General features: G+C 32.1%; 1 protein-coding gene across 15 annotated transcripts in view; it reads right to left on the reverse strand.

The window, feature by feature from the left end:
* The window catches only part of RALGAPA1 (Ral GTPase activating protein catalytic subunit alpha 1), a 289,451-nt gene that overhangs the window by 100,981 nt on the left and 161,573 nt on the right, over positions 1–26,897 (reverse strand). For all 15 annotated transcript variants that reach the window (XM_031952869.1, XM_031952861.1, XM_031952860.1 and 12 more), the window contains 6 exons: positions 14,917–14,975; positions 13,203–13,311; positions 11,818–11,928; positions 2,964–3,032; positions 1,364–1,498; positions 670–853 (listed from right to left, as the gene is read on the reverse strand). In XM_031952869.1, coding sequence (XP_031808729.1) covers positions 670–853; positions 1,364–1,498; positions 2,964–3,032; positions 11,818–11,928; positions 13,203–13,311; positions 14,917–14,975 — 667 coding nt within the window. The remainder of the gene's footprint in view (positions 1–669; positions 854–1,363; positions 1,499–2,963; positions 3,033–11,817; positions 11,929–13,202; positions 13,312–14,916; positions 14,976–26,897) is intronic.

Here is a 26,897-nt window from a genome sequence, read left to right on the forward strand (position 1 = left end):
TGGTTTTGTTTCTCCAAAAAAATTTATAAGATTCTGGAAAGAATTAACATTATTTCTGTATCCCTTGTGTTGCCAGGCATAGTTCCTTAAACATTCTACATACATCAATAAATCTTTGCTGATTTATTTGATTTGAAGATAATCAAATGGAACTTTAAAAAATTTAGATTAACTACTTATATTATTTCAAACCCTTAAATATTTTTTAAAGGAAGCTATCTGCCACATATGTAACTATTTAACAATTAAGTTTATACAAAGGCTTGGCTTAAAAAAAAAAAAAGGCATTACCTTAGGTATTTAATATTATGAAGGTTATGGGCAAATTGTTTTTTTTTTGTGCCCCTCTAGGAAATCCTAAATAAATTATAGAGGAGATGGTGATATTTAGCAGTGAACTGACTTTCTATATTATCCAATATTGGTAAAATTACAGATCTTAGCCAAAACCCCCCCCAACAATCCAATAACCACCAACCTACAAAACATATCTTCACATTTACTTTAACTATCAGTTTTTGAAGTTATATTTCAAAATAACAACAAATACATCTTATAACACATTTGTATTAATATGGCCAAAAAGTTTCATTCTATTACTACATCCCCTAAAATTGTGTAGTGAGGAAAACTAACAAGTTTATTCTGAACATCATCATTCATCATTACCTTCTGTGACTGGCTGGAGTTTTGAAGATCGTTCTGAATCAGGGGAATGAAGAGGTTCAGGCTCTTTCAGACTCTCCAAATGCATGAAAGGATCATAATCAATTGAAGCCAAATCAGATAGGCTTAGGGGAAAGTACTTAGGATTGCTGAAACATTGAGCGCCATAAACACACCCATGAAGAACCTGAAAGCACCGGAAATTAATAAGCCATATTTTATTTTTCAACTTAAGTATTAAAAGAAAAGAAGCTTATAAGAAAATAAAACTTGGTAGCATTTAGGATAACATAATTTGGTAACAAGAAATTTTGTACATCATCTAATCCAACCTCTGGTTTTAGAGACAAGGAAACTTCTAAAGAGAAGTTCTCTAGGTAATAGGTAATAAAATTAAAGGAACTCTAACTTATGTATATATGCAACATACCAACTTTCTCCCTTGTCTTCCTCTTTAAAAAAGTTGTCAGTTCCTTACATCAATAAATTTATCAAGCAAGGCAAAAAGGACTGCGCTTCAAGATAATAGGAATAACATCTAATTCATTCCTCTAGTATCAAATAAAAACCCAAACTCAAAATTTTAGCAAAAAAAAATTTTTAAATTCTCATTCAACAAATGCAAATCAAATTTTTATGTATCTAGATCTAAATGTGACATATTATGGATATCAAAGAAATAGTCAAGTAGAAATACCTTATAAATGCAATTGAGGACAGACTTTTCAGTTTTATCATTTTCAGCTCCTGTTGTATGAACTGGCTGGAGTAGTGTTTTTAAAGGCAAGGCCATGATCCAGTCCAATAAACACAAAAGTAATGATACTACCAACTGTAACAGAAGATTTTAATCATTAAGTATATCATAAATGACAGGATCTTGAAATTTAATACTGCCATCCACAGTTATTTAGTTTATAATTTCATTAGTAAAATTTCAATCTTCAGCAAAAATAAGTCAAGCACTCCAAAGAATATATAGAAAGAACTGAATTTTAAAATTTTAGCTAAGCCCAGTGGAGATGAAATTCATTAAACAGGATAAAGAAAAGGAAATAAAACAGATTAGAATTTTAAACTGTCTACAATATGTAAAAATATAATTAAAATGGATTACCACTAATCAATCCACAAACATCTACTCTGTGCTGGGAAAGTACCGTGCACTGGAGATATAATATAGAAAAACATAACACAAATGTATGCACGTAAATGTTATGTATACAGAATAAATACATGAAGAATAAATAAAAGTAAGTATAAAGTTAAGTAAAAGGCGAGGATAGGATAGGTACTACTAGAGAGGAATACTGGAGAGGAATTAAGGAAAGCTTTGTTTAAAGGAAGCACTTGAACTGTGTCATGAAGGAAGCCAGACATTCTAAAAAATGGAAATGAAGAGGGAGTGTATGAAAGCATGTAGAATGCTGAAGTGTACAGTCATGGAGATGGGACACAGGAGTACCATGTATAAATAATGAAGAAGTACAGTTTGGCTAGATGACAGAATTTGGAAAGGGAATAACATAGAATGAGAATCAAAAGATAGGTTGATAAAAAATGGGATGCTTTACTAAGCCTACCAAAGTAATTTATCTGAAATATTTTGCTTATGTACTTTAACTGCTTGTCTTTACCATGGTGATTCACAAATCTCTTAGGAGGAAAAAGAAAAAAACAAAACTTGCTCCAGCATTTTTTCAAATGCAACTTATTTTCACCAAAGAAGCTTTAGTAGCATTTTAAAATACTGATCCTTTTAAGTTTTAAACAACTGAACTAAGAAATGTTATCCCCCACCAAATTTGGAAAGTGAAATAACCTTCATATGGCAAACTAGCTTTATAATCTTGGAAACTAAGTAGGGAGCAGTTTTTTGGTCTTCAGAGTTATAACTCAAACTGAATGTGTATCTGACATGTTGATATTTATAATCAGAAAGGTGTAATTAAAATGTCAAACTAACATACCCAATTCCCTAAGTCAAAATTTTGAAAAAAGTATACTAAAATATCGTGCAATTTATTACAAATTTCTAAACAATGCTTTATAATTTGAACACTCTATGAAACAGATATGGATAAAAAAAAAAAAACTTTGACATGAAATCAATTTAATTATTAAATTAAATTTTTATCATATTATAAAATAATGTAAGTGCTAACATATCTGCAAAGCATGATACATTACAGATTTATAAGAGGATGAGCTCATATCCACAGATACCCAAAATATTTGTAAAAATAAATTCTTATAACTTCAATTTAAAACATAAAATATTAGTTGTATTCAATTACCCTCTTGTCAATTTCATAAGATGAAGCTTCTGTACTTGGTAAAAGATGAGTAACAGTGGCTATCAGTATCTATAGGCAAAGAAAAAAAGTTATTTTTCTTTTAAAATCTAATGACTAATGAAAATCCTTTAAATTCTAATTTTCAAATGTTAAAATTATCCTAAATTTGTGAATAATGTGTATTATGATTATATTGGCATATAATCATTTATAAACATTTTTAAAACATTTAAACCTTTTTAAAAGAACAATCTCTATAAGCACCTCCAAATTTCAAGCATATAATAATCTATAGATCTATTTTTTCTGAAAGTATTATTTTATTTTTTTCAAAAATTTTATTTTTATTATTTTTTAATTATAGCTTTTTATTGGTAAAATATATGCATGGGTAATTTTTCAACATTGATCCTTGCAAAAACTTGTTCCAACTTTTCTACTCCTTCTTCCACTCCCTCTCCTCCACCCCCTCCCCTAGATGGCAGGTAGTCCCATACATGTTAAATATGTTAAAGTATATGTTAAATACAATAGCATATAATCTATTTTTACAATTGCACACAAATAAAACATGCACAAGCAAAATTAAACTAAGCACAAACATCATTTAAAATATAAAGTTATGATTTAATTTTTTTTTGTTCAGTCATTTTTCAGTCATTTCTGATTTTTCATGATCCTATTGGGATTTTCTTGGCAAAGATACGAGTGGTTTAACCATTTCCTTCTTAGTACTTTTACAGATGAGGAACCTGAGGCAGACAGGGTTAACTGAACTGCCCATAGTCACAGAGCTAGTAACTGTCCACCACTTTATCTATTGCGCCACCTAATGCAATATGTAAAATTAATTTTATTTCCCCAATATCAAGCTGAAATACCATAAAAATGACAGCAATTTAAAAAAAAAAAAAACAAAGAATGAAATGCCTCAAAACCATTGTCCCCTCAATAACAAATAACTATCCTACACATTCAACTTTGTCATTTCTATTAGGTAATATATATCTATATAATATATATCTATAATATATATATTACCCATCATTTAAATTTCTTATTCCTATTAGACATATTCACCTAAGTTTAATTTCCTGTATCGGGTTTGAGTTTTAGAAGTGAATTCAAGATAGTTGGATAAATTACTGTTTTAATACAACTGACATATCTGAAAGAGTGCAGTACATTTGTGAATTCACAAAGTATACTTTTTTATTATTTACAATTTTTAAAAGGCCTATTTCCAGTTCTGTAATTAGGTAACCATTAATGAATTATTTAAGTATTTTGTACTTTAGTTCCTCATCTAAATTGGTGGAAACAATAATTCTTGGTTTCTTCTCTGCATAGTCTGATTGTACTTGGTGAAAGGGAAAAACTGATTGTATGCAACTGGAAAACAAAATCTATATTCAAAGAAAAAAATTTATATTACTGTGCAGAATAATATGCATATAGGCCACATTTTAAAATGGTTCCACCTCTTATGTCTATAAAGGTTACTCAAATCTCAAATGGACACCATTATGATGTATTATGGAGAACACTTAGCCCAAAATATAATAATAACCACCGTTTTGGGGGAGAAAGTTCTGAAAATTTAAATTTTAAAAAGCCATTTGGGAGAAGAACCTCATGCTCCATAAAAATGTAAATGGTCAACTTACATAGCAATTATGAAGTCATTCATAAAGATAATTACAATTATCTATGTAAAATTTACATTTATAATTTCCATGTACATACTTAATATTCAATAATTATTAAAAAGCAATTTAAATAATTAGTCATGATTCCTAAGAACAGATAAAGAAAAGAATGTTGCCTACATCAACACAAAGAGGATGAAATTATGTGATGGTAAATTCTGATGGATTTAGCCTTCTTTAACAATGATTCAGGTCAATTCCAATAGATGGAGAGAGCGATTTGCATTCCGAAAGAGGACTGTGGGGACTGAATGTAGATCACAATATAGTATTTTCATTTTTTTGTTGTTGTTTATTTGCTTTTTTTCCTTTCTCATTTTTTTCCTTTTTGATCTGATTTTTCTTGTGCAGCATGATAAATGTGGAAATATGTATAGAAGAATTACACATGTTTAACATATATTCGATTATTTGCTATCTAGGAGAGGGAGGTGGAGGGAGAGAAGGGAAAAAATTTGGAACACAAGGTTTTTCAAAGTGAATGTTGAAAATTATATATTTTGAAAATAAAAAGCTGCTATTAAAAAAAGTGAAAGATAGATAAATGTTATGGGCCAGAACTTGAAACAAGGTGCTAAGTCACTGGAACTGATAGAGACAATGCTTATGTACTTAGTTCACACCTTTAGAGACAATGCTTATGTACTTAGTTCACACCTTTAGGAGAGTTCACACACTGGAGTTCACATGTTTAGAGAGCGTATATAAGCTAGGAGCCTCCATCAGAGACTTTGGGAGAATCACAAGTCGGAAACCCACAAGTCCACTCTCTGGGAGGCAGAGTCAGATTCATTCCATTTTCCACCTTTGTGCTGGCTGGAGGCTTTGGACTCAGAGAGAGCTAGAAGCTGAAGCTGGAAGAGATAAAGGACTAGAGGCAAGAACTCTCAGAACCAAGGAGAGAGATAGGCCTCTAAGAAAGCTAACCGGGCTATTTTGAAGGAGACAATAAAGGATCTGAACTTTTAACTCCTGGCTACATTTGAGGTGATTATTACTCTGAACTGAAACTAAGGCTGCCTTTAGAAGGCCCCCAAGAAACCTGCTCACTGAGAACATTATATTTTAGAGAAGAGAACATTACAGATAAACAAATTTATAAGAATTTCAAGAGGCTAACTAGAATAGTGGGGATGGAGGTGGGGAGAGGGAGGCTTGAAACCATTAAATATATGGATGAATTGAGGGAACTGAATTCTTAGCTTAAAATAAACTTCAAGAAGATAGTAAACTCTCTCTCTCTCTTTCCATATATTTATTTATTTATATGATAAATCAATTCCAGGGACACTTGATCACTTTTTCTTCTATTTTTCATAATGATTATAAGCAACAAGACTACAAACATAAGATTTGTGCAGCTAGCATCTGTTATAGTGGATGAGGTGCCTAGAAATTCTGTGAAAATTTAATAAAACTCTTGGAATCAAATTAATATAGAGTTTGATACTTGGTGGCTTGAATGTAAAGCTGAGCTTAGGGTAGGACAATGAAAAATATGTTTAAAAATGTATCATGATGGGGCAGCTAGATGGCACAGGTGGATAGAGCACCATCCCTGAAGTCAGGAGGACCGGAGTTCAAATCTGGCCTCAGACACTTAATACTTCCCAGCTGTGTGACCCTGGGCATGTCACTTAACCCCAATTGCCTCAGCAAAAAAAAAAAAAAAAAAAAAAAAAAGTTTAAAGAAGAGTTGCCAGACAAGATAAGCAATCAAAAAATCATGAAAAAAAATTATTTAATTCTTCTTACAAGAAACAAATGGTTATTTATGTGAGAGTAATTTCTCAGTTGGCTCTCTATGTAGACTACTAACCTGTCAAGACCACGGACTTCTTAAAGCAAAGCACAAAATGAATACAAAATGAGAATTAAATTGAGATGTGGAGTGCAACTAAGGCAACTCCAATCTAATCCATTAAAATAAGCCTTTAATACTGAAAAATGAGAAATGAGATAAAGCAGACATTAACAGACAAAAACTATTTCAAAGGAAGTTTAACTGATATAAATCAAAAAACAAATGAGGATAACAAAACAAACTCCTCAATAAACAAACACTTGATCTTGAAAAACAGAAAGATATGGAATCCAAGGGCACCATAAGTTTAGAATATAAGCAGGGTCTGTAAAATTTTATGAAAATTAGTGGAAAATTACAAACAATATCACACTTCACCAAAAAGCAAAATAGAATGGAAAGAAAACAAGTTTAATCAATTATGCAAGATCATTTTGAGAGCACAGGAGATGAAACTGGACAAAGGAGAACTGACAAAAATATGTAAAAGATGTGTCAAAATTTCCATAGCAATGAAAAGTGCAGCTGCCGCACTTGAACACTGACATCACAGTTCCAGAAAAATTCTACAAGGAAGTAGAAACGGCCTTAAGGAAAACAAAAGGTAAACCTGGACTAGACAAAAGTTTACAAAGAGATGAGATCTGTGTTGGAGGTGACAATTTTGAAGAATCATTTCTCAAGATACTTGAAACAGAAGACACTAAACATTTTTTGGAAAAAAAATACACATGCATCATCAACAAATGAAGCAATTTGCCAATTTTCTTGGACAAAAGCAAAATAAAACTTTTCTATTATCTATGCATAGTCAAGCAAAGCAAATTTTCCCAGTGGTCATGTCCAAGTTATTGCTTCAATTGATTTTTAGATTTCCCTAAGTAAAATATATCATTTGTTAAAAAAAAAAAAAAAAAAAAAAAAAAAAGGATAGTTTTGTTGCATCTTTGCTCTGCTTATTTTATCAATTTTTTTCTGTCTTATTGCTGAGGCAGGCATTTCTAGCATTACTGAAGAGGAATGGACAGCCTTGCTTTCATTAAGTGACCTTATTGAAAAACATTAGTTTATACACATTTCAGTGATAATGCAATTAGATACCAGGTTAAAGAAAGGCCCGTTTAATTCTAATGTTTTGCTTTTCTAAATCAGAACTGGTGTTGTTTTGTTAGAAACTTTTTCTGCAGCTACTGACAGAATCATATAATTTTATTTTTTTCATTAATAGGGAGAGTAAAGTTTATATTTTTATTAATATTGAACCAACCCTAGATTCCTAGTAAAAATCCAATTAATAATGTATAGTCTTGTTGATGTGTTGCTGTAGTCTCTTTGCTAATATGTTACTTAAATATTTGCATCATTATTCACTGGGAATCATATTCCTTTAGAATTCTGTTTTGTAGGGTTTTTAGAAAAAGGAAAAAAAAAATTCTATTTTGATATCACTGGCTTAGGTATCAAGACTATATTCTCATTATATAAGAAATTTTTTAGGATCCTGCCTGATCCTTTTTTCCATTTTTGCAAACATTCTGTGATATAATAGAATTGTTTCTTTGAATATCTGATAGAACTCACTTTGTAAATCCATCTGCTTGCAAGTATCCATCTCCCTTCTCTCCCCAAATATAAATCACTTATGGCCGATTCAGTTTCCTTTTCTGAAATCGGGTTATTTAAATTTTCTTTCTGAATGCTAATTTGAATATTTTATATTTTTGTAAATATTTATCTATTTCATTTAAAGTATTTGTTATATTGCCATATAGTTGGACAAAATTGTTTCTATTATCTTCTTCATTTGTAATGAATTCTTTGTCACTTTGGATAAAGTGATTATTCTTCTTTTTAAAAAATCAAAATAGCTAATGTACTAAAATACCTCCTACTTTTATCAATTAGTTGAAATGATTTTTAAAAAATTTTAGTTTTATTGATTTTTTTTTGGTTTTCAAGATTACTATTTTGGAGTTTTATTTTTAATTTATTGTTATTTTATGTTTTTTGTTGTTGTTTGTTTTGCTGAGGCAAATAGGGTTGAATGACTTGCCCAGGGTCACACAGCAAGGAAGCATTAAGTGTCTGAGACCAGATTTGAACTCAGATGCTCCTGACTTCAAGGCTGGTGCTGTATCCACCATGCCATCTAGCTGCCCCTTGTGTTTTTGTTTTGTTTTTTTTAAAGCTGCATGCCTAATTTGTTGATTGGTTACTTTCTTTTGTGCAAGAAACTTTTTACTAGTATAAAATTTCCTTTATCTCAACATTTTTGGTATAAGGTTTCTCACTGATTATCCTTAATGAAATTACCTATCATTTCTAAGCCATACTCTTTGACAAACTAATTCTTTGGGATTAAATAAGTCATCAATTCGTTTTTCATTCTCTTTACAATGATTCCTTAAGATTTCACTTTTATTGTACTTTGTTCAGTAAAGATTGTATTTAATATTTTTCCTTTTTTGTAAAGTTTTAGTCTAATTCATGGCCAATTATGCAAACGAATTATTATGTACCAGAAATATATCAAATTTTATTTTTCTAAAATTCTATTCCTATCCTAAAAGATTTTGCTCTAGTACCTTAAAACTCCATGACCTTTGCATTTCACATGTTTCTCATTAACAATGCCTATCCACTGATTAAGGACAGGTAACACAAGAAGCAGAGAGTGGCCTTTTTTGCTCATTCTAATGGCTCAGAGGGAATAGAAATAGTAATTGTTACTGAGAAGGTAATGACAATTTAATTTGTTAAAAAAAAATTAAGATTGTAAATAAATAAATCACAGAGAAAGAACTATTCTGAATGCTTAATAGGTATTTATTAACACTTTAAAAAATGTCAATGAGGGGTTATTTGTGTATAAAATGTCTTATTATTTCTACTACAGGAATAGAGATTGAAGTTGGGGCAGTACTAAGTGACCTGATACTAAGAGAGCTGGTATGTGAAGGAGAGTCTGAAAACCATCATGTGGGATGACCGACAACTGGCAAATATTTAAAAAAATAGAAACAAAATACATCATGAATAATATTAATTTGAGAAATTCTAAATCAGTATATTATGCAGCCCATAGGAATCTATTTTTCTTTGGGTCTGAAGTCCTTCCTTAGTGCAGGGAACTCCAGCTGAGGAAACTCTCTTCACAAATTTAGATTTTGGTTAAAATTTTCTTGACCAAGATTTCTTTAAGAAGTAATCAGTGAATTCTATTTTCCATTTGACATCTTGTTCCAACATGTCTGAGCACTTTTCTTTCATGATTTCTTGAAATATGATAGTGAGGATGGTCTTTTAATCATGGCTTTCAGTTTAATGAAGTTTAAATTAACTCTTCTTTATCAGTTTGTCTTTCCTTTTTTCTTTTTAATCTTTTGACTTTGATTTAGTATTTCTTCTGGTCCCATGATGTTAATAACTTCTGTCTGATCCATTCTAATTTTTAAGGATTTAAGGCTTTGTACTACTTATTGATAATATTTATTAATTGCCTAATATGTACTAAATGCTCATGATACAAATACCAAATCTACTTGGGAAAGACAACACATAAAAGGAAGCTGAAAGGATGGAGGGAGACAATTGGGGGCATGAAAACTCAGAAGTGACAAAATATGCAGCTTCTCATACATATGAGAAATGAGATAAAATTTGGAGTATATGGCTTTACACTCCATTAAGAGGGACACAAGGTGGTGGGTGATGATGAGGTAGAATAACAAGACTTATGGGAGCTTGCAAGCTGATGAAGTACTCCCAATAATTAGCTTCATAAAGCTTAGTGAGAAAGTCAGAGAATTCCCAAAGTAGTGCGGCCAGGAATAAAATGACAGAAATAACAGTTTAACTTTCATTAAATTGTTAATGCTCACTCCAAGTCTTTTACCTAAAGCTCTTATTTCTACTTCATTTCTTTCCTCTACTGCAATCATTTAATAAATGATATAAATTTTAAAGCTTTAATTCATTTCTTCTAGGAATTCTAATTGATCTTGTGGCAAACCTGTTAATTTGAGATTTTACTCATATGTGTTTATTCTTTCCTTGTGAAATCACACTGGTTATTTATTTTTTACTCATTTTAATTTATTTATCCAACTTTAATTCTCACATTGAGATTCTGTGGGAGGGCACTTCTAGTGGGATTGGTGTACCATGCTCTACAATAAGTGTTTCATATCAGAGTTCTTGCCACTACATTGACAAGGTACTAAAAGATCAATGACGACAGGGTGATTTGGATTGAGGAACTACAGACTTTCAGTGGTCTAATCACAGCCTTCCTGAACTTTCCAGGTTCCAGACTCTAGTGTAAGTCTGGACAACATAATTCTTCTTCCAGGAGTGGGACTCCAGTAGATAGTTGCTAGGCCTAAATCTTGTTAGCTAGCTAGAAGATACAGTAGGTTCAGAGAGTATCTCTCTTTTAAGTCTGATGAGATTTAAATCCATCAATTAAAAAGTACTTCAACTCTGTTTAGAAGGCCGAGTAGAAAGAAGATCCCTCCTATCCATGCTTTATAATTCCTGACCTGGCCTCTACCATATAAGTCAAATTTGTGATCCTGGCCTAGAAAACCTGGCTTTCTCCTTTATTTTACCAAAAACTCACTACCTGATCTCAGCTATTTCTTAGATCTATATATGGTGGGTGGGTGGGTGGGTGTGGGGAGGGGTGGGGAGGAGAGGTGAGGGTAGGGAGAGAGGAAAGAGAAGAGCAGAACTTCATGGCTTCCTCCTAATCCAACATTTCGGTTTTTCTCTACTTAAAATAATAAGTCTAGAAGACCATCTATTTATTGTAAAGATTCCTGAAGTGGAAAGAGTGTTCACATAGATACTTCACAATTGGTCCTTTGATTTCAGAAATAAAAATTATCCCACTAAAAGTTCTTTTTTAATGTATTAGAAATCTTTATTCAACTTATATATATATTGCTTAATGAAACTACAAAAAAAAGGACTTTTTCAATTTTCCATGCACTAAGAATTTATGTAAATTTAAATACATCAAGGATTTATGACTTCAGTAGTATGGGAAATCCAAGAATTAACACAGATTATAACCCACTTAAAAATTTAGTAGAGGAATCTTGGAAAACTTAGCTAAGAAATATTACATAAATTTTCCATGGACAAGAGATAGTATGTATCCAAAGTAGGATTTAGATTTAAGATTTTTGACTCCCAATGATTCAATGACTTTTGCCATTTTTGTAGATAAAATTAAATTATATTCAAGATTATTCAACTGAAGAAAAATAAACCAAAATGTCTCATTATCCCAAGATTTTCTAAACCATGAAGAAAAAGTAAATAAAAAATTACTTACTTGAATAATTTTCAAGGGCGAATCAGGCTGATAAATCTGAAGCCTATGCACATATTGAATCAGCATATGAAGCATGTTGCAAGCCACATGAGCTACAGTTTTATTTGGAAACTGAAAAAAATGTTAAAAGAATAAGGAATTTTTTAATACAAATATGAATGTTATTTTTAATGTTTCTGGACTGCCATCTACTGATGACAGGTTGTACATGCTTAGGAACTATGAAATAATTTTATTAACAAGATTGATGCTATCAAAAATATTCATGATGTGTTATTAACAAGCAAAATATAAACAAGTGTTGGATTATGTACTCTTTTATATTATGTTTACAGCCTATTATCTAGAATAGAAAAAAAAAAGAACTGATTTAAATCAATTATTTTTTAAAACTGTTAATTTAATCCTTAATAATGAGTAGAATATTGTTGGGCCATAAGGAACAATGAATATAATAAATATAATGGAGCATGATTACAATGAACTGATGCAAGATAAGTTAATAAAATCGGGGGAAAATATGGCAAAAAGAAAACAAAACCGAAATGCAATAAAATATTGACCAAGCTTGACTCCCCCAAAAGATATGGGAAAATATATACTCTCTTCTCAGACATTTCTTTGCAGAGGAGGAAGACATTCTGAATATGGAATATTGCATATAATATCAGAATTTTTTGCTATTATTGCTGAGTGTTTTTTTTTTCCTTTATAAAGGACAGTCTTCTGGGAACAGTTGCAGGAGGGAAGAAATGAGAAATTTAGGTCATGTCAAAACAGAATTGTCAATAAATATTTTTTTTAATAGTCATTGTTATTCTTACTGGCATTAATTACAGAAGTATGTTCCTACTTGTGATCAAACTTGCCCTGATGACCATATGGACCTAAAGCTTCACTGAGGCAAAGAAAAGTACAAAAGTTACACTTAGGATCTTTTAATTGGAAGTCATTCATGTCAATTTGGAATTAAGATTAGAAGAAAGGAACAACAAATAGGAAAAATAAATACATGACAAAGAAAGTGTGAAAGTATGGGGAGAAAAAAGATCAAGCATTTCCTGTATCTCAAATAATTACTTTCCACTGTGTCAACATTCACAAATACTTTGGACACAAAGCAGAAGACTAGGAAAGAAAGATGAAACTGACCCTCAAAAAGATATTCCTTGATTATAAAGAGTTGGGAGTACTAAGGGAGAAATTAGTACTGAAGATGTAATTTAACGAGAAAATGATAATGATGATTTTATAAAATGTAATTTCTCTAATTCCAAACTGCAGTATTTGAAAGGAATCAAGTTTCCCCCATGCCCTAAAAAAGAACAACAAAAATCTATATTTCATACAGTTGTTTGCTCGAATGTCTTTGAAAAGCAACTCACCTTTAAGGAAACACAAATTACATTCAGAGCTTCCTTAATTTGAGGATGATGAGATTCATGAACTAATTCTTCACAGATCCAAATTCCTAAACTACAGAGAGCAACACATCTGGGGGAAAAAAAACAGCAACTGATATTAATATAAAACTAGGCATCATTTTAAATAAAACTACAAAAAAACCCTCTATAAAATATAAAATGATTTGTGATTTCTACATGAAACAGAAATTGAGTGAAGAAATATTCTAAGTAACACGTGTTTTGGTCATTAATTTTTATTAAATAAATGCATTTTTAAAAATTAAGCAGACTATAAACTATAAATACAAAACCATCCAAATATAAAAGTAACTTGAGAAATTACTCTGTAACTAAAGCAGGTAGACATAGAACAATGGATTAATAAAAGTAACCACTCAAAAAAATTGTTAGTTTTTTTTTTTTCAAAATTTACTATAAATAGGTATCTTGGTTTTAAGAAAGAAAACTATAAGTCTATACTCAAAATAATCTTAATCAAAATATAAGGTTAAGAAAGTAAAAAAAGAGAGCCTAATAATTTCTGAAATTTTTATGGCTACAGGTTGAAGAAACTGAAGCAACCACAGGTTATGTGACTACAGTCATGTAGTAAATCTTTGAGGTTGGATTAGAACTGAGATCCTCCTGATTTTAGGGGTTCTACCCATCATCTAATTGCCTGAACTGAATATAAGAGAACACAAATTTACAGTGTATCCAGTGATCATAGTTGCTTAACTTTCTCTGAGAACTCCATTGTGGATGGTTGGGGCAATCCAAGTCTGGAGTATGACAAAGAATGTGTAATAAGACAAAGGAACATGAGGCTTGAGAGTTGAAGACAATATGGAATTTGATTTGCTTAATTTGCTGGTCCAAATTATTTGAATCTTGTTAAGTGAAGTGACAGCAAGAGTGCCCCAGAAAGTACAAAGCGGCTAATAATAAATGTTAATTTTTGGATGAGGTCTTTAATACCCTAAAATTAAGAAGCATGAAAAATGGAAATAAAGGAAGATATATAGTACACAGATGCCAACTTGTTGATTTAAATTTCAACTGATTTTTTGGTACATTATTTCAATAATCCAAGAAAATGCCATAAACTAGTCTTCATATACACATACTTTTTTTTTTTTTTAACCTAATAGTCTTTAATTTTAGGTCATGGGTTTAAGCCCTACACTGAGCAATGTTTTGAGAAGCAGCATGGTAAAATGGATAGATTTCTTTGTTGATTTGTAGTCCAGAACAATAGAATTCAAATTGCACTTTGGGTACTTAATAATTGTGTAACTCTGGGAAATTAATTTAATTTGGACTAAGCAACATTAAGAAGCAAAAATTTGGGAGGTATTATTTGTTAAAACACAATTCATGTGTAAATTTATATGGATTCAATATATATGAAAATCTTTAAGTCATTCAAGAAAATAAGACAAATAAGACAAATCATGTTATATTTTAAAAACTAGTAAAGAATTTGAATTTAAAATGCTCTAAGACTCCGTAACTCTCTTAACTCAATCAGGTTTTTATTCACACAGACATAAAAATTAGTAGTGAATTAAGCATCACAATAAATTAAATTCATAATGAAGAATGACTTATGAAATATTTCAAACTATATTGAGTCAACTCAAAATGGAGTGTTCAAAATGCACAAATAATTCTTAATTAGTAACTGACTGACCTTGCAGGACCAGAAGGTTCATCTCTTGCTGAACTTAACACAGTTTTGATTATGAGTTCCTAAAACAAAAGGAAAAAATGGTGACTGCCAGAAAATGAACATATTTTATTTCTAACAAGCATTTGTATACATCATAATTCACACACACACACACACAGAAAGGAGATTGTGTAACACAAAATAGAGATATAAACATATGAATGTATATATTCATGTAAATCTACTTTTTAAAGAAAAGCAGTATGAGTATAGCATATTGAAAATAGCTCGTCTTGGAACTAAGAAGGTCTTGGGTTCAAGTCTTATCTTTGTAATATTTATTATATGAACTGAAAGTTACTCATACTCTTTTTGTTTTAGGCACCACATTTTACATTGGTAGAGGGACTCTTCCTGCAGGGAATTTATCATACCAACGAAATCAATGGTCCCTATACCTATCCTCCTCTAAAAATGTTCTAGTGTGTCTAATGAACTACATATTATAGATATAAATTTATATTTTTAATGTATTCATGCATTTATAGAGTAAGGTAGTGTGGCACAATGGATAGTGAGAGTCAGAAAAAAGAAAAAAAAACTCTCACAGAGTCAGAAAGTTTCAAAACTTAGTCACTTAACTTTTTAGTGTCCCTGGCCACTTTATAAGTATCTAGACAGCTGACGATTTTCATTAAGCAAATAAAGTCTCTTCTTCAATATGATAAAGAAATTATAGGGATAGGTAGGGGTGTGCAGGTAAATCTGCTAAATAAGATGCAAGTTTATGAGATCAACAAAACAATAAATCAAGTCATAATTTGTAATGTTGGTTGATTTCCAAAGTTTGAGTGCTCAACACTGAAAATTTAACAATCAGCTTTTGCAAATTGGTTTGAGATGACGCCAGCACACATCACTGGATCAAGGAAGGACATACACATGTACATATATATATATACACATATAAATATATATATAAAGACACATTGCTCTATCCCTTTAATTTTAAATTTCTTATTCTCTAATCCTTCCAATGTTAATTTTCTGAAAAACCTCAATATGGATTTATTTAATTATTTACTCACTCTGCTCCTACTGTCCAGCAGTTGGTATATGTTCTTTCATATAACATGTTTTCTCTTTTATAAATTCCCCTTTGACCACTGGGGCAACTGAAATTTTCTTTTTCCTGTTTTTAATAATTCCTCATATAACTTATTTTAAATGTTTTACAATTTTTTTTGCTTTTAACATGTAATATTTTCCATTATTGTCATCTGAACTAGTTGTAACAGAACTCTCTATTGCACTGATGCAATTATTATCTTCCATCCATAATTTAGACAGTTTACTGTTTTCTACTTTTTTTTTTAATGTACTTTTTAAGATTTAAGGAAACCTGGATTGTTATATGATTTAATATATGGGTTAAAACATTTGTGTTACTTTAAAAATAGCCAGTGGTTATAAATATGCTAAAAATAATAAATCTATTTCCAAGTTTTTACTTTTGATAAAATAACACTAATATTCTGTAAATATTTCTTTGGGCAATTTTTTACCTAATAACAGGAAAATTTTGATTCTAACAAAATATTTTATAATCAGTTCAAGTCTGTTACTTTAATAACATTCCTGCCTAGTGTCAATGGCCATTAATAAATCCAATCACATTATCCATATAATTGACATTAGTGTCAAATCAGTTTACCATATAATTTTTTTTTTAATTTCCAGTTCAACGAAAAATCTCCCTTGAGATTTTATTTGGGATTTCACTATAATTAAATGTTGGGATTGTATAATTTGTATAGTATTGATCCCACGTATTCCATGTCTCATTATTATTACAAAAAAAATTAATTTTAAACAATTAAAAATAAATAACAAAAAGAGTAATAGATATGTGTGACATTAGTTGTTATCCTTCATTCTCAAAGAAGATTAACATGACATCTCTATGTTAGTCAAGTTACAGTGTCCAACTGTGGCTTATCAGACCAATATGAGCTCAAATGTTCTGCCACAGGTCAGAAACAAATAGTCTATATGAATATTTGGGGTGGATTCTTTAACTTTGTGTAATTTGTTTCTTCTGAGCTAATTCAATTATGCTTTACTCATATAGCAAATGTACTTTTCTCTGATAAGTATATAACATGCTGGTCAATCCTGTGTCAGTCTCTCTCATATTATACAATCAATTCTAAAGTTATTGACACCTTAGAGTCTCCTTATACTGCTTTTTCTCACCATCACATGAATACTTGCTCTGTGTGAGTTCTATATAAAGTAATCCTTTTAGCAAGCATACATTTGACATTCAAACAATATGGTCAGTCCAACAGAGTTGTGCTCTCTGCAGAAGAGTTGAAATGCTTGGCAGATTAGTTTGAGAAAGGACCTCAGTGTCAGTTATTTTATCTTGCCTGATGATCTTCTGAATCTTCCTAGGACAATTTAAATGCAAGCTATTCAGTTTCTTGGAATGCCACTGTCCAGATTTCAAAGGTATACAACAATAAGGTCAGCACAATGTCTCTGTAGACCTTCAGTTCAGTAGTCAATCTAATATTCTCTCCCACACTTTCCTTTGGAGCCTCCCAAACATTGAGCTTGCTCAGCATTAGCAACACATGTATCAATCACAATATCAATATAGACATCCCTGGAAAGTATACTGCCAAGATAAATGAACTTATCCATATTCAAAATTTCTCCACTTGCTGTAACTGATGATTCCACATGTGAACAGAGTGGTGCTGACTGAGTAGTGTGTTAAATGTCAAGCCAAAATTAGCACAAGTAGCAGAGAATTAATCTGTATTTTGTTGCCTCTCAGATTCAGATTGCAATGAGTGCACAATCATCTGCGAACAAAAAAAATCATGTACCAACACTCCCTCCAATTTAGTTCTGGCTTGTAGTCTTTTCAAGTTGAAGAATTTGCCATCAACACAGCAGCTGACATTAATGCCATGTTTATCCTTATCGAAGATGTTTGACAACATGACAGTGTGAATAGACTGCAACATAAAAGCAGCTACATGGTCCAAAGAAAAGCAATAAAAGATTTTTTAAAACAATTAATTAATAAAAATAATTTGGCGATGAAGAATTAAGAATTTAATTAGCTAGTTATGTGGCAAGGATGAAGAATATTAGTGGACAGGCAGAATACTCCACTAATATCCTTATGATGCTGGAAGAAATCAAGGAAGAGCTATCTCAAGATAGGAGATCCTGTTGTGATAAACTTATAGGAAGATAAGGAGGAGAGTCACAAGCACAGATGTATTGTGATCTGCATCATTGGAGGGAAATTGGTGGCTGTAGTTGTTCAGTATGCCAGGCTCTACTATCTCGAAGTCTGTCCAAGTTCATGTTCTTTGTTAATATCTCATCCTCTATATCCACTTTTCCTTTTGCCTTCAATCTTTTCCAACTTGAGTGTCTTTTTCAACAAGTCTTGTCTTCTCAATATGTGTCAAAGTATTGTGGCTCAGTGAATAGCCTGAATTAATTTCTTTAAGCACTGCCTGATCTGATCTCCTTGCTGTACAAGAGACTCTTAAGTATTCTCTATCATCACAATTAAAAAGCACATTGATTGTAGTTCTTAAATCTTTAAAGTTATTTTTCTTTGCAATATTGCAAATAAAAATCTCTTTTTATAAACTGTTTTCTCGATTGCTTGCCATCTGGGGTAGGGGGTGGAGGGAGGGAAGGGAAAAGTCGGAACAGAAGTGAGTGCAAGGGATAATGTTGTAAAAAATTACCCAGGCATGGGTTCTGTCAATAAAAAGTTATAATTTAAAGAAAAAAAAAAAAAACTGTTCTCTCCTAGTTCTAGCCACTTCATTGTTATAATTTCATACTATGATGGATCATCTAAAAATAGTCTCTTTCATTATTTCTTATAGAATAATAATATTCTATTTTATTTATATACCATAATTTGTGCAACCAATCCCCAATTGTTTTAGAAGAAATTCTTTTGTTTTTGTTCAGTCATTTCAGTTTGTCTTATTATTTGTGATCTCATTTGGGGTTTTCCTGGCAAAGATATTGAAGTGATCTGCCATTTCCTTCTCCAGTTCCTTTTCCAGATGGAAAAACTGAGGCAAAGAGGGTTCCCCAGGCTCACACAGGAAAAAAAAAATCTGAGACCACATTTGAACTTGGTATTCCCGATTCCAGACCTGACATTTCAGCCACCCCAATCACATAGCAGTCCGATTTCTTTATTTATGTCTCTCTAAATCCATCCTTCATCTTCACGAATTTTGTTTGACTCACAGCTATTTCATCTGTATTGTACTCTTTCTTACCCATTCATTCCTCTCCCCCTCATAACTTATTTCTCTGTTGAATTTGATATAATTCTACATTAAATTTTTTTTTGTGAATGTACAACATAGTAAGGAATTATATAACTTATATATAACATATGCAACTCATATAAGAGCAAGGTTTATCTGCAGCCTAGCCCCACCCCAAATCTTTTTCATTGTTTCACTTTTTTTCCTCAAAGATCCTAATTATGAAGTATAACAAGTTCCTTTTTACTTCAGTATTATATTTTCCTTGCCCTTCCTTCTCTTTTCCCCCTTAAACCTCAGAAGATAATCAATCTGTCCACCCTTCCTCCCCAGAAATTGTTTTCTTTTATAACTCCAATAAATGTTGAAAGTATTAAGTTTATAAAGGACCATTTATTTCCTTTTCCTTCTTTCAGAATATTAATACTGTAACATTTTATAGATTTTCTATTCATTCAAATTTTTCTTTCTAGATTTCTTTGGAATCTTATGTATACATTACAAAGTTGTTACCCAACTCTGGTCTTATCTTTTCATCAGAAATGTGATAAAGTACTTTATTTCATTAACAATCTATTTTTTGCTTGAATTATGCACATATTTGCAGAGTATAAAATATTTCAGAAGACAAAAGTAAACCTTTATCTTTTGTCTTCTGAAATATTTTGTTCTATAATAATAATAATAATAATAAAATTGTTCATGAAAAAAGCTGCCAAATTTTGTGTGATTCTTTGGTTTCTTGTTATCTGAATTTTTTTCTTATACTTTATTAGTACTTTGAGTGGGGAGCTCTGGATTTTCGCTATGATATTTCCTGAGCCTTTTTTCCTTGTGGGGAACTTTTTAGGAAGTGAATTTTTTTCCTTTCTTTACTTCACCCTTTGTTTCTAATAATTTGGGGCAATTTTCATTTGTGATAAAGTACAAGATTTTTTTCTACTATAGTTTCTATTATGGTATTCTAATGAATCCTAAATTATCTCTTCTTGAACTGTATTCCAGTTGTTTTTGATATCTGCTACCTTGTATTTTCTATTTATTCAATCTTTTGAATGTCTAATACTTTTTACTGTCATGTGGAATTACTGATTTGTTTAATTTGTACTAAAATTATAGAGAAAATCATGACTTAGGTAAGGTTTATAAACTTTCTCTTCTAAACCACAGGCCTTCCAATTTTCCCCTTGTTTTATTTCATTTTCATAAGGTTCAAGAGTACTAGAGATAGAATCCATGCAGCACAATGCTTAAAGGGAAGTCAGCATCCTAAAAAAACATAAAGAACAATTCTTGTGAAAAAGAAAAATGGAAATTTATTTAGAGAATGATGCTGATGCTCAGGAAACCTACCAACCAATTTAGATTTTAAAAAAGAAATGTGGAAGAAAAACAGGCAAGAAAAAATACATCAAGATCAGGATATGATTAATTTTATTTCTTTTTTTGACACTCTTACTAAACTAGTAAAGGAGTATTAGAATTGTTATAGCTTACCTATATTTTATCAAAATATTTCAGATGGTCAGACTCAAAGAGTGGTTGTTAATGGTTCATTTTCTTTTTCTTTGTTTTTTTTTGGTAGGAAATAGTAACTTTTTTTTATTAGAGTTAACAAAGCATAGAATAATGCACCCTATTTTAGGAAATACAGATGCTACCCATGAAGCCCAAATTAGTGGGAAATGCCCCGTCCCCCTTTTTTATTATAGCTTTTTATTTACAAGATATATATATGCATGGGTAATTTTTCAGCATTGACAGTTGCAAAATCTTTTGTTCCAACTTTTCCCTTCCTTCTCCCCACACCCTCCCCCAGATGGCAGGTTGACCAATACATATTAAAAGTTTAAGTTAAATACAATATATGTTTACATGTCCATACAGTTATTTTGCTGTACAAAAAGAATCAGACTTTGAAATAGTGTACAATTAGCCTGTGAAAGAAATCAAAAATGCAGGCGGGCAAAAATATAGGGATTGGGAATTCTATGTAGTGGTTCATAGTTATCTCCCAGAGTTCTTTCGCTGGGTGTAGCTGATTCAATTCATTACTGCTCTATTGGAACTGATTTGGTTCTTCTCATTGTTGAAGAGAGCCATGTCCATCAGAATTGATTATTATAGAGTATTGTTGTTGAAGTATATAATGATCTCCTGGTTCTGCTTATTTCATTCAGCATCAGTTCATGTAAGTCACTCCAAGCCTTTCTGAAATCATCCTGCTGGTTATTTCTTACAGAACAATAATATTCCATAATATTCATATACCACAATTTATTCAGCCATTCTCCAATTGACGTTTATAGTTTCTGGCCATTACAAAGAGGGCTGCCACAAACATTCTTGAACATACAGGTCCCTTTCCCTTCTTTAAAATCTCTTTGGGATATAAGCTCAGTAGTAACATGGCTGGATCAAAGGGTATGCACAGTTTGATAACTTTTTGAGCATAGTTCCAAATCGCTCTCCAGAATGGCTGGATATAATCACAATTCCACCAACAATGTATCAGTGTCCCAGTTTTCCCATATCCCCTCCAACATTCCGCATTATCTTTCCCTGTCATTCTCTGACTAGGGTGTGTAGTGGTATTTCAGAGTTGTCTCAATTTGCATTTCTCTGATTATTAATGACTTGGATCATCTTTTTATATGGCTAGAAATAGTTTCAATTTCTTCATTTGAGAATTGTCTGTTTATATCCTCTGAAATGGTTCATTTTCAGTGTAGATCTCCACTGGAGTAAGGCAATGACCTATTCTTGGCCCCATAGTGTTTAACATTTGTATTGATGACTTGGATGAAATCATATGCTTTATGACCCAGATGATCATCAAATTTGGAGATTATAATATAAAGCTGCTCAGTACATTTATCACACTGGAGACAGGATACAGAAAGTTTTGAGAGGCTTCAGCAATTCAATAGAAATAAAAGTAATGCTTTGCACATAGGTACAAAAAAATGCACAGGAGAAAAGAGGTGAAAAATAAAATTCTTTTTACATAAAAGATTTGGCAGTTTAGTGGACTCAATTTCAATGTCAATCAGTAATGTTACATCTGGCAGTGAATCAGTAATGTGATATAGCAATTAAAAAAGCTAATGCAAACTTGGGCTGCATTTAGCAGGTCATACTTCACACAATTAGGGAGGTAATAGTCCCATTGTACTTTGTCCTTAATAAAGCTAGCAAAACAGTTGATTCATTTGGGAGCAGTTTAAGACAGATACTAATGAGCTAAGGAGTATCCAGAAGTTTTGGAATCTTTACAAACTGTTAAGCCATTGGAGTTGATAGAGACAATAATTATCCAATTTGGCATGGTTCAACATGATTGATTTGATCTTAGAAGATATTTTGGGCCAGAACTTGAAACAAGGTACTAAGTACAACTGATGGAAACAATGCTTGTGTTCACACCTTTAGAGAGCTCATAAGTATCTAAGTACTCAAGGGAGTTCACACGTTTGGGAGAGTTCAGGGTTTAGAAAGAGATATCCGAATTCACACCTCCCTTAGGGCCAGAGAGCACTCTGGGAGATAACCCAGAATCCCTTTCTCTCCAGAAGGTGGAGTTAACCTTTGGGAGATCATATATATACAGGAAGCTCTTAGAGCTTGGGAGTTTTTCTTGGGAGCCTTCCCAGGAGTCGGAGAGGAGCACTCTGCAAGAAAGCCTACAAGCCCTATCTTCGAGGCAAGAGAGATTCATCGTATCTTCTACCTTGGTGCTGGCTGGAGTCGGAAGGACAAACCTTTGGATTTGGAGACATTAGGGTGGAGGCTCTTAGAACCAAGCGGAGAGATAGGTCTGAGCTAACCAGGCTATATTGAAGGGCACAATAAAAGATCTGAACTCTTTTATCACCTGGCTGTGTTTTGGAAAAAGAACACCACACAGAAGAGAACAACAAGGATGATGACAGGCTCTGAGTCCTATAACATTTGAGGAGCAGATAAAAGAAGAAGGTATGTTTTGCTTGGAGAACATTAGACTGGCAGGTCAGGGGAGCAAGAACACAATAGTGTTCTGAAAAGCTATCACATGGAATAGGGATTAGGTAGCTAAACAGCACAGTAGATAAAATGCTTGACTTGGGGTCAGTAAGACTTGATTTCAAATCCTGCTTCAGATACTTATTACAAACTGTGTGACCTTGAGTAAGTCTTAACCCATCTTAACCTATCTGTAAAACAGGTAATGATCACAAGTACATGCTTCTTAGGGATGTTATAATAATAAAATAAGATCATATTTGTAAAAGTGCTTTGCAAAAGTGCTGATATAAATTGCTAGCTACTTTTTGAAATATCTATTCAATATATAAAAGCTTCAATCATGTTTTTCATCCATGGATAATATGGCTAAGCTCTTTTTAGTGATTATGAATTTTACTCAGGAAAATTTTCCGTGATCTAAGGACTTTAGTAATTGTCATGATGTCATGGCCAGCAGAAGCTTCTGGAGGATGTCATCATCCACTGGTTATCAAATTGTAATTTAGACTTTGAACTGGTCATCCTCCATAAAAGAGGTGAAAACTTTCACAAGTACAAATCTCCTTGTTTTATGACTCACTTGATATTAAAACCAGAGGGTTGATGTCATTTCTGTTATTTTATCCTCTTCAAGGAATCTTAGATAATTTTACCATATGCAGATGAGACATCTTGTTAAATGAGCTTTTCAGGCAATGTTGTGCTGACATTAGTATTACTTATACTTATAGTTGACAAATAATAAACACAGTTGTATCTTGTATTTTGAGAAGCTACATGACACAGTGAATAAGAGTTCCAGGCTTGAAGCCAGGAAGGCTAATTACACTAAATTAAAATCTGGCCTCAGATATTTAATGTGATCTTAGGCAAGTCACTTAACCTTGTTTACACTTCAGTTCCTCATGTGTAGCATGAATTGGAAAAGGAAAGGACAAATTATCCTATCTTTGCTGAGAAAATCTCAATTAGGGTCATAAAGAGTTGGACACAAGTAAAATGACCAAGTAACAATCTTGTATTTTCTGTATATTTCACTAAATTTTAAAATTTAAAATATAATTTTCAAAAGTTTGACTCATCTTTATCAAGTATGCTCTAAAAGTATATGTAAATTATGCTCCTCATGATTTTATAGAAAAGGGTAAAGAAGCAAAGGAATTAGTTATAGTTATTTTCTCAAAGACCATTTTTTGGTGCATGTGTAATAAAATCAACCCCTATAAAAATGAACAAGTTGATTTTAGAAAGGCCTGGAAAAATTTACATAAACTGATCCTGAGCGAAACAAGCACAACAAGAAATATATTGTATACAATAAAAACAAGAATGTGCGATGATTAACTATGAAAGACTTGGTTCTTGAATATATTTCCTTTATAGTCAGGCTTTAGTCATGTTTTTTCAGGAAACCTATGAAACATAAATGCTCTTTGCACATATGAACATATGTTCAAGGTCATTCATGCTGATTTGTATAGAATTCATGTACTCCCATTTACGGATTCTTTTTTGATTATTAACATGCATCAAGTATATTCACTGCCTGAAACAGTTTCCAGGTTCCTTCTGATATTTCAATCATAGCAAATTATAGACTCACAGATTAAGGGTTGGAAGAACCTCAGAAGCTATCAAGTAGAACCCTTTTATTATTAAAAAAAAAAAAAAAAAAAGAATACTGTGAAGGAAATAGTGAATCACCCAAGTTATAAATGTATTAAAAAGACAGAGGCAAGATCTAAACTCGTCCTCTAATGAACTGATAATGTAGTTATTTAATGCATCAAACATCTATAGGAAATAAATATTAATTGGCTGGAAGACAGTTAATCTTTTATCTATTTTTCCATTACTCAGCACTGTCTGGGGTGAACCCTGAAATTGTCCCCCTGACTTTGGGGGGGGGGGGAAGCTCTGAAACTCTCCTAACAGAGACCTACGCTTCAGGGCACTTAAGTGGTTTCATTAAAATTATCCCAGAACTTAAGTGGTCTCATTCAGCCAGAGATCTGGACTTGATATTAGCCCAGGACCACTCCCACTCGCTCTAACTTAAGTGGTCTCATTCAACTGGAAATCTAGGCTTGGGGGCAGTGACAACATTGAAGCAATCTCATTCTATGGAAGCCCTACCCCCAGACTGCCAATAAAATGACCATTTTTGAACTGCAAGTATCTGCAGAAGTACGAAATATGATTATGCTTTGCCAAGGGACCTCTTCCTCTTGGCATAGCTGCCTACCAAGACTCTTGCCTGCTGTGAAGATACCCTCTTCTCAGTGATAACCTTATTTCTCTGACAGAACCTTGACATTACGAAGTTTGTCTTCCTAGCAAAGCTGGCTTCTCAGTGCCAACAATAAACTTCCCTTCTGCCATTCAGACTTTTCGGGTTGGTGAATTATTTCACATTGAACCTGCACACTAAGGGGATTCCCACCCCAATTCTCACAGCTCTCTGCACTGTCACTAACCACATCAAGACTGCAGTTGCCCCAACTACATATCATGGCTGATATTTATTCCTTCTGTTATATTGGTACACACTTTGCTGCCTGCTCTAATAAGCTAATCTGTCTATATACAGTATGGTAGAATATACAGAGTCCTGAAATTATAGTCAAGAGAAGTGAGTTTGAATAGCAGCACTTTTATTTAATAACTCTGTGACACTGGACAAAAGTCACTTAACTTGTTTACCTCAAACTTCAATAACAGATTATTAGTGTTGATCCTATTCCTTTTTCTTCACCATTTTCTTCATTGCAAACAGGGAGGGAGGTACAAAGAAGGGGAAAAGTAAAAAGGAAAAACAACACTCAATAATAATTACATGTGAATGGATAAACACTGATAAAATGTGGGAATTTATTTTACCTGAGTATGAATATTATATAAGGGGCTTGGGGTTTGTTTTTCTTTAACATGGCAGGGAAGAGAGATGAGAGGGAAAGAAAAAAGATTTGGTAATTTGAAAAAAAAGCAAATTAAATAAATCTTAAAAAAGAAAAGCTTTTCTGTGTTGTTAAAAAATGTCAAATTACCAATAAAATACTTGTTTATTTTAAAAAATATAAACAGATATAAGAAGGGGCTAAAGAGCTTTTCTATTAGAAAGTTAGCGGATTCAGTCAAATCTTTCTCTCAAATTATATAAATAAAGCCATTTTGTATTTAACCTTGGTGCCATTCAAGTGTATTTTGATGTATGCTGTCCTGGGGTCCAAGTGACAAGACTGTCTAATCATAGAAGCATCATAAAGCTCCAAGCATGAGATTCTTCTTGCTATCTCTAACTCGAGTAGAACAGTTGGAAGGCAGAGCAATCAGTTATTTCCCTGCCAGTGCCCACTTGGTAACAGGACTCTGTGACAACTGGAATGCTGTGCCTGAAGCTTTAGTAAGATCTTTTTAAAAACAAAAAAGGGGAAAGGACCTACATGTGCAAAAATGTTTATAGGAATTCCATTTGTGGTGACAAGGAATTGCGAACTGAATGAATAAATTGAGTGAATGACCACTAGCTAGAGAATGGCTGAAAAAGTTATGGTATATGAATGTAATGAAATATTATCATTCTATAAGAAATGACAAGCAGGCCGATTTCATAAATACTGAAAAGACTTACATGAACTGAAGCTGAGTGAAATCAGGAGAACATTGTACATG

This window comes from Sarcophilus harrisii, chromosome 2 (assembly GCF_902635505.1).
Source record: "Sarcophilus harrisii chromosome 2, mSarHar1.11, whole genome shotgun sequence".
Lineage (NCBI taxonomy): Eukaryota > Metazoa > Chordata > Mammalia > Dasyuromorphia > Dasyuridae > Sarcophilus > Sarcophilus harrisii.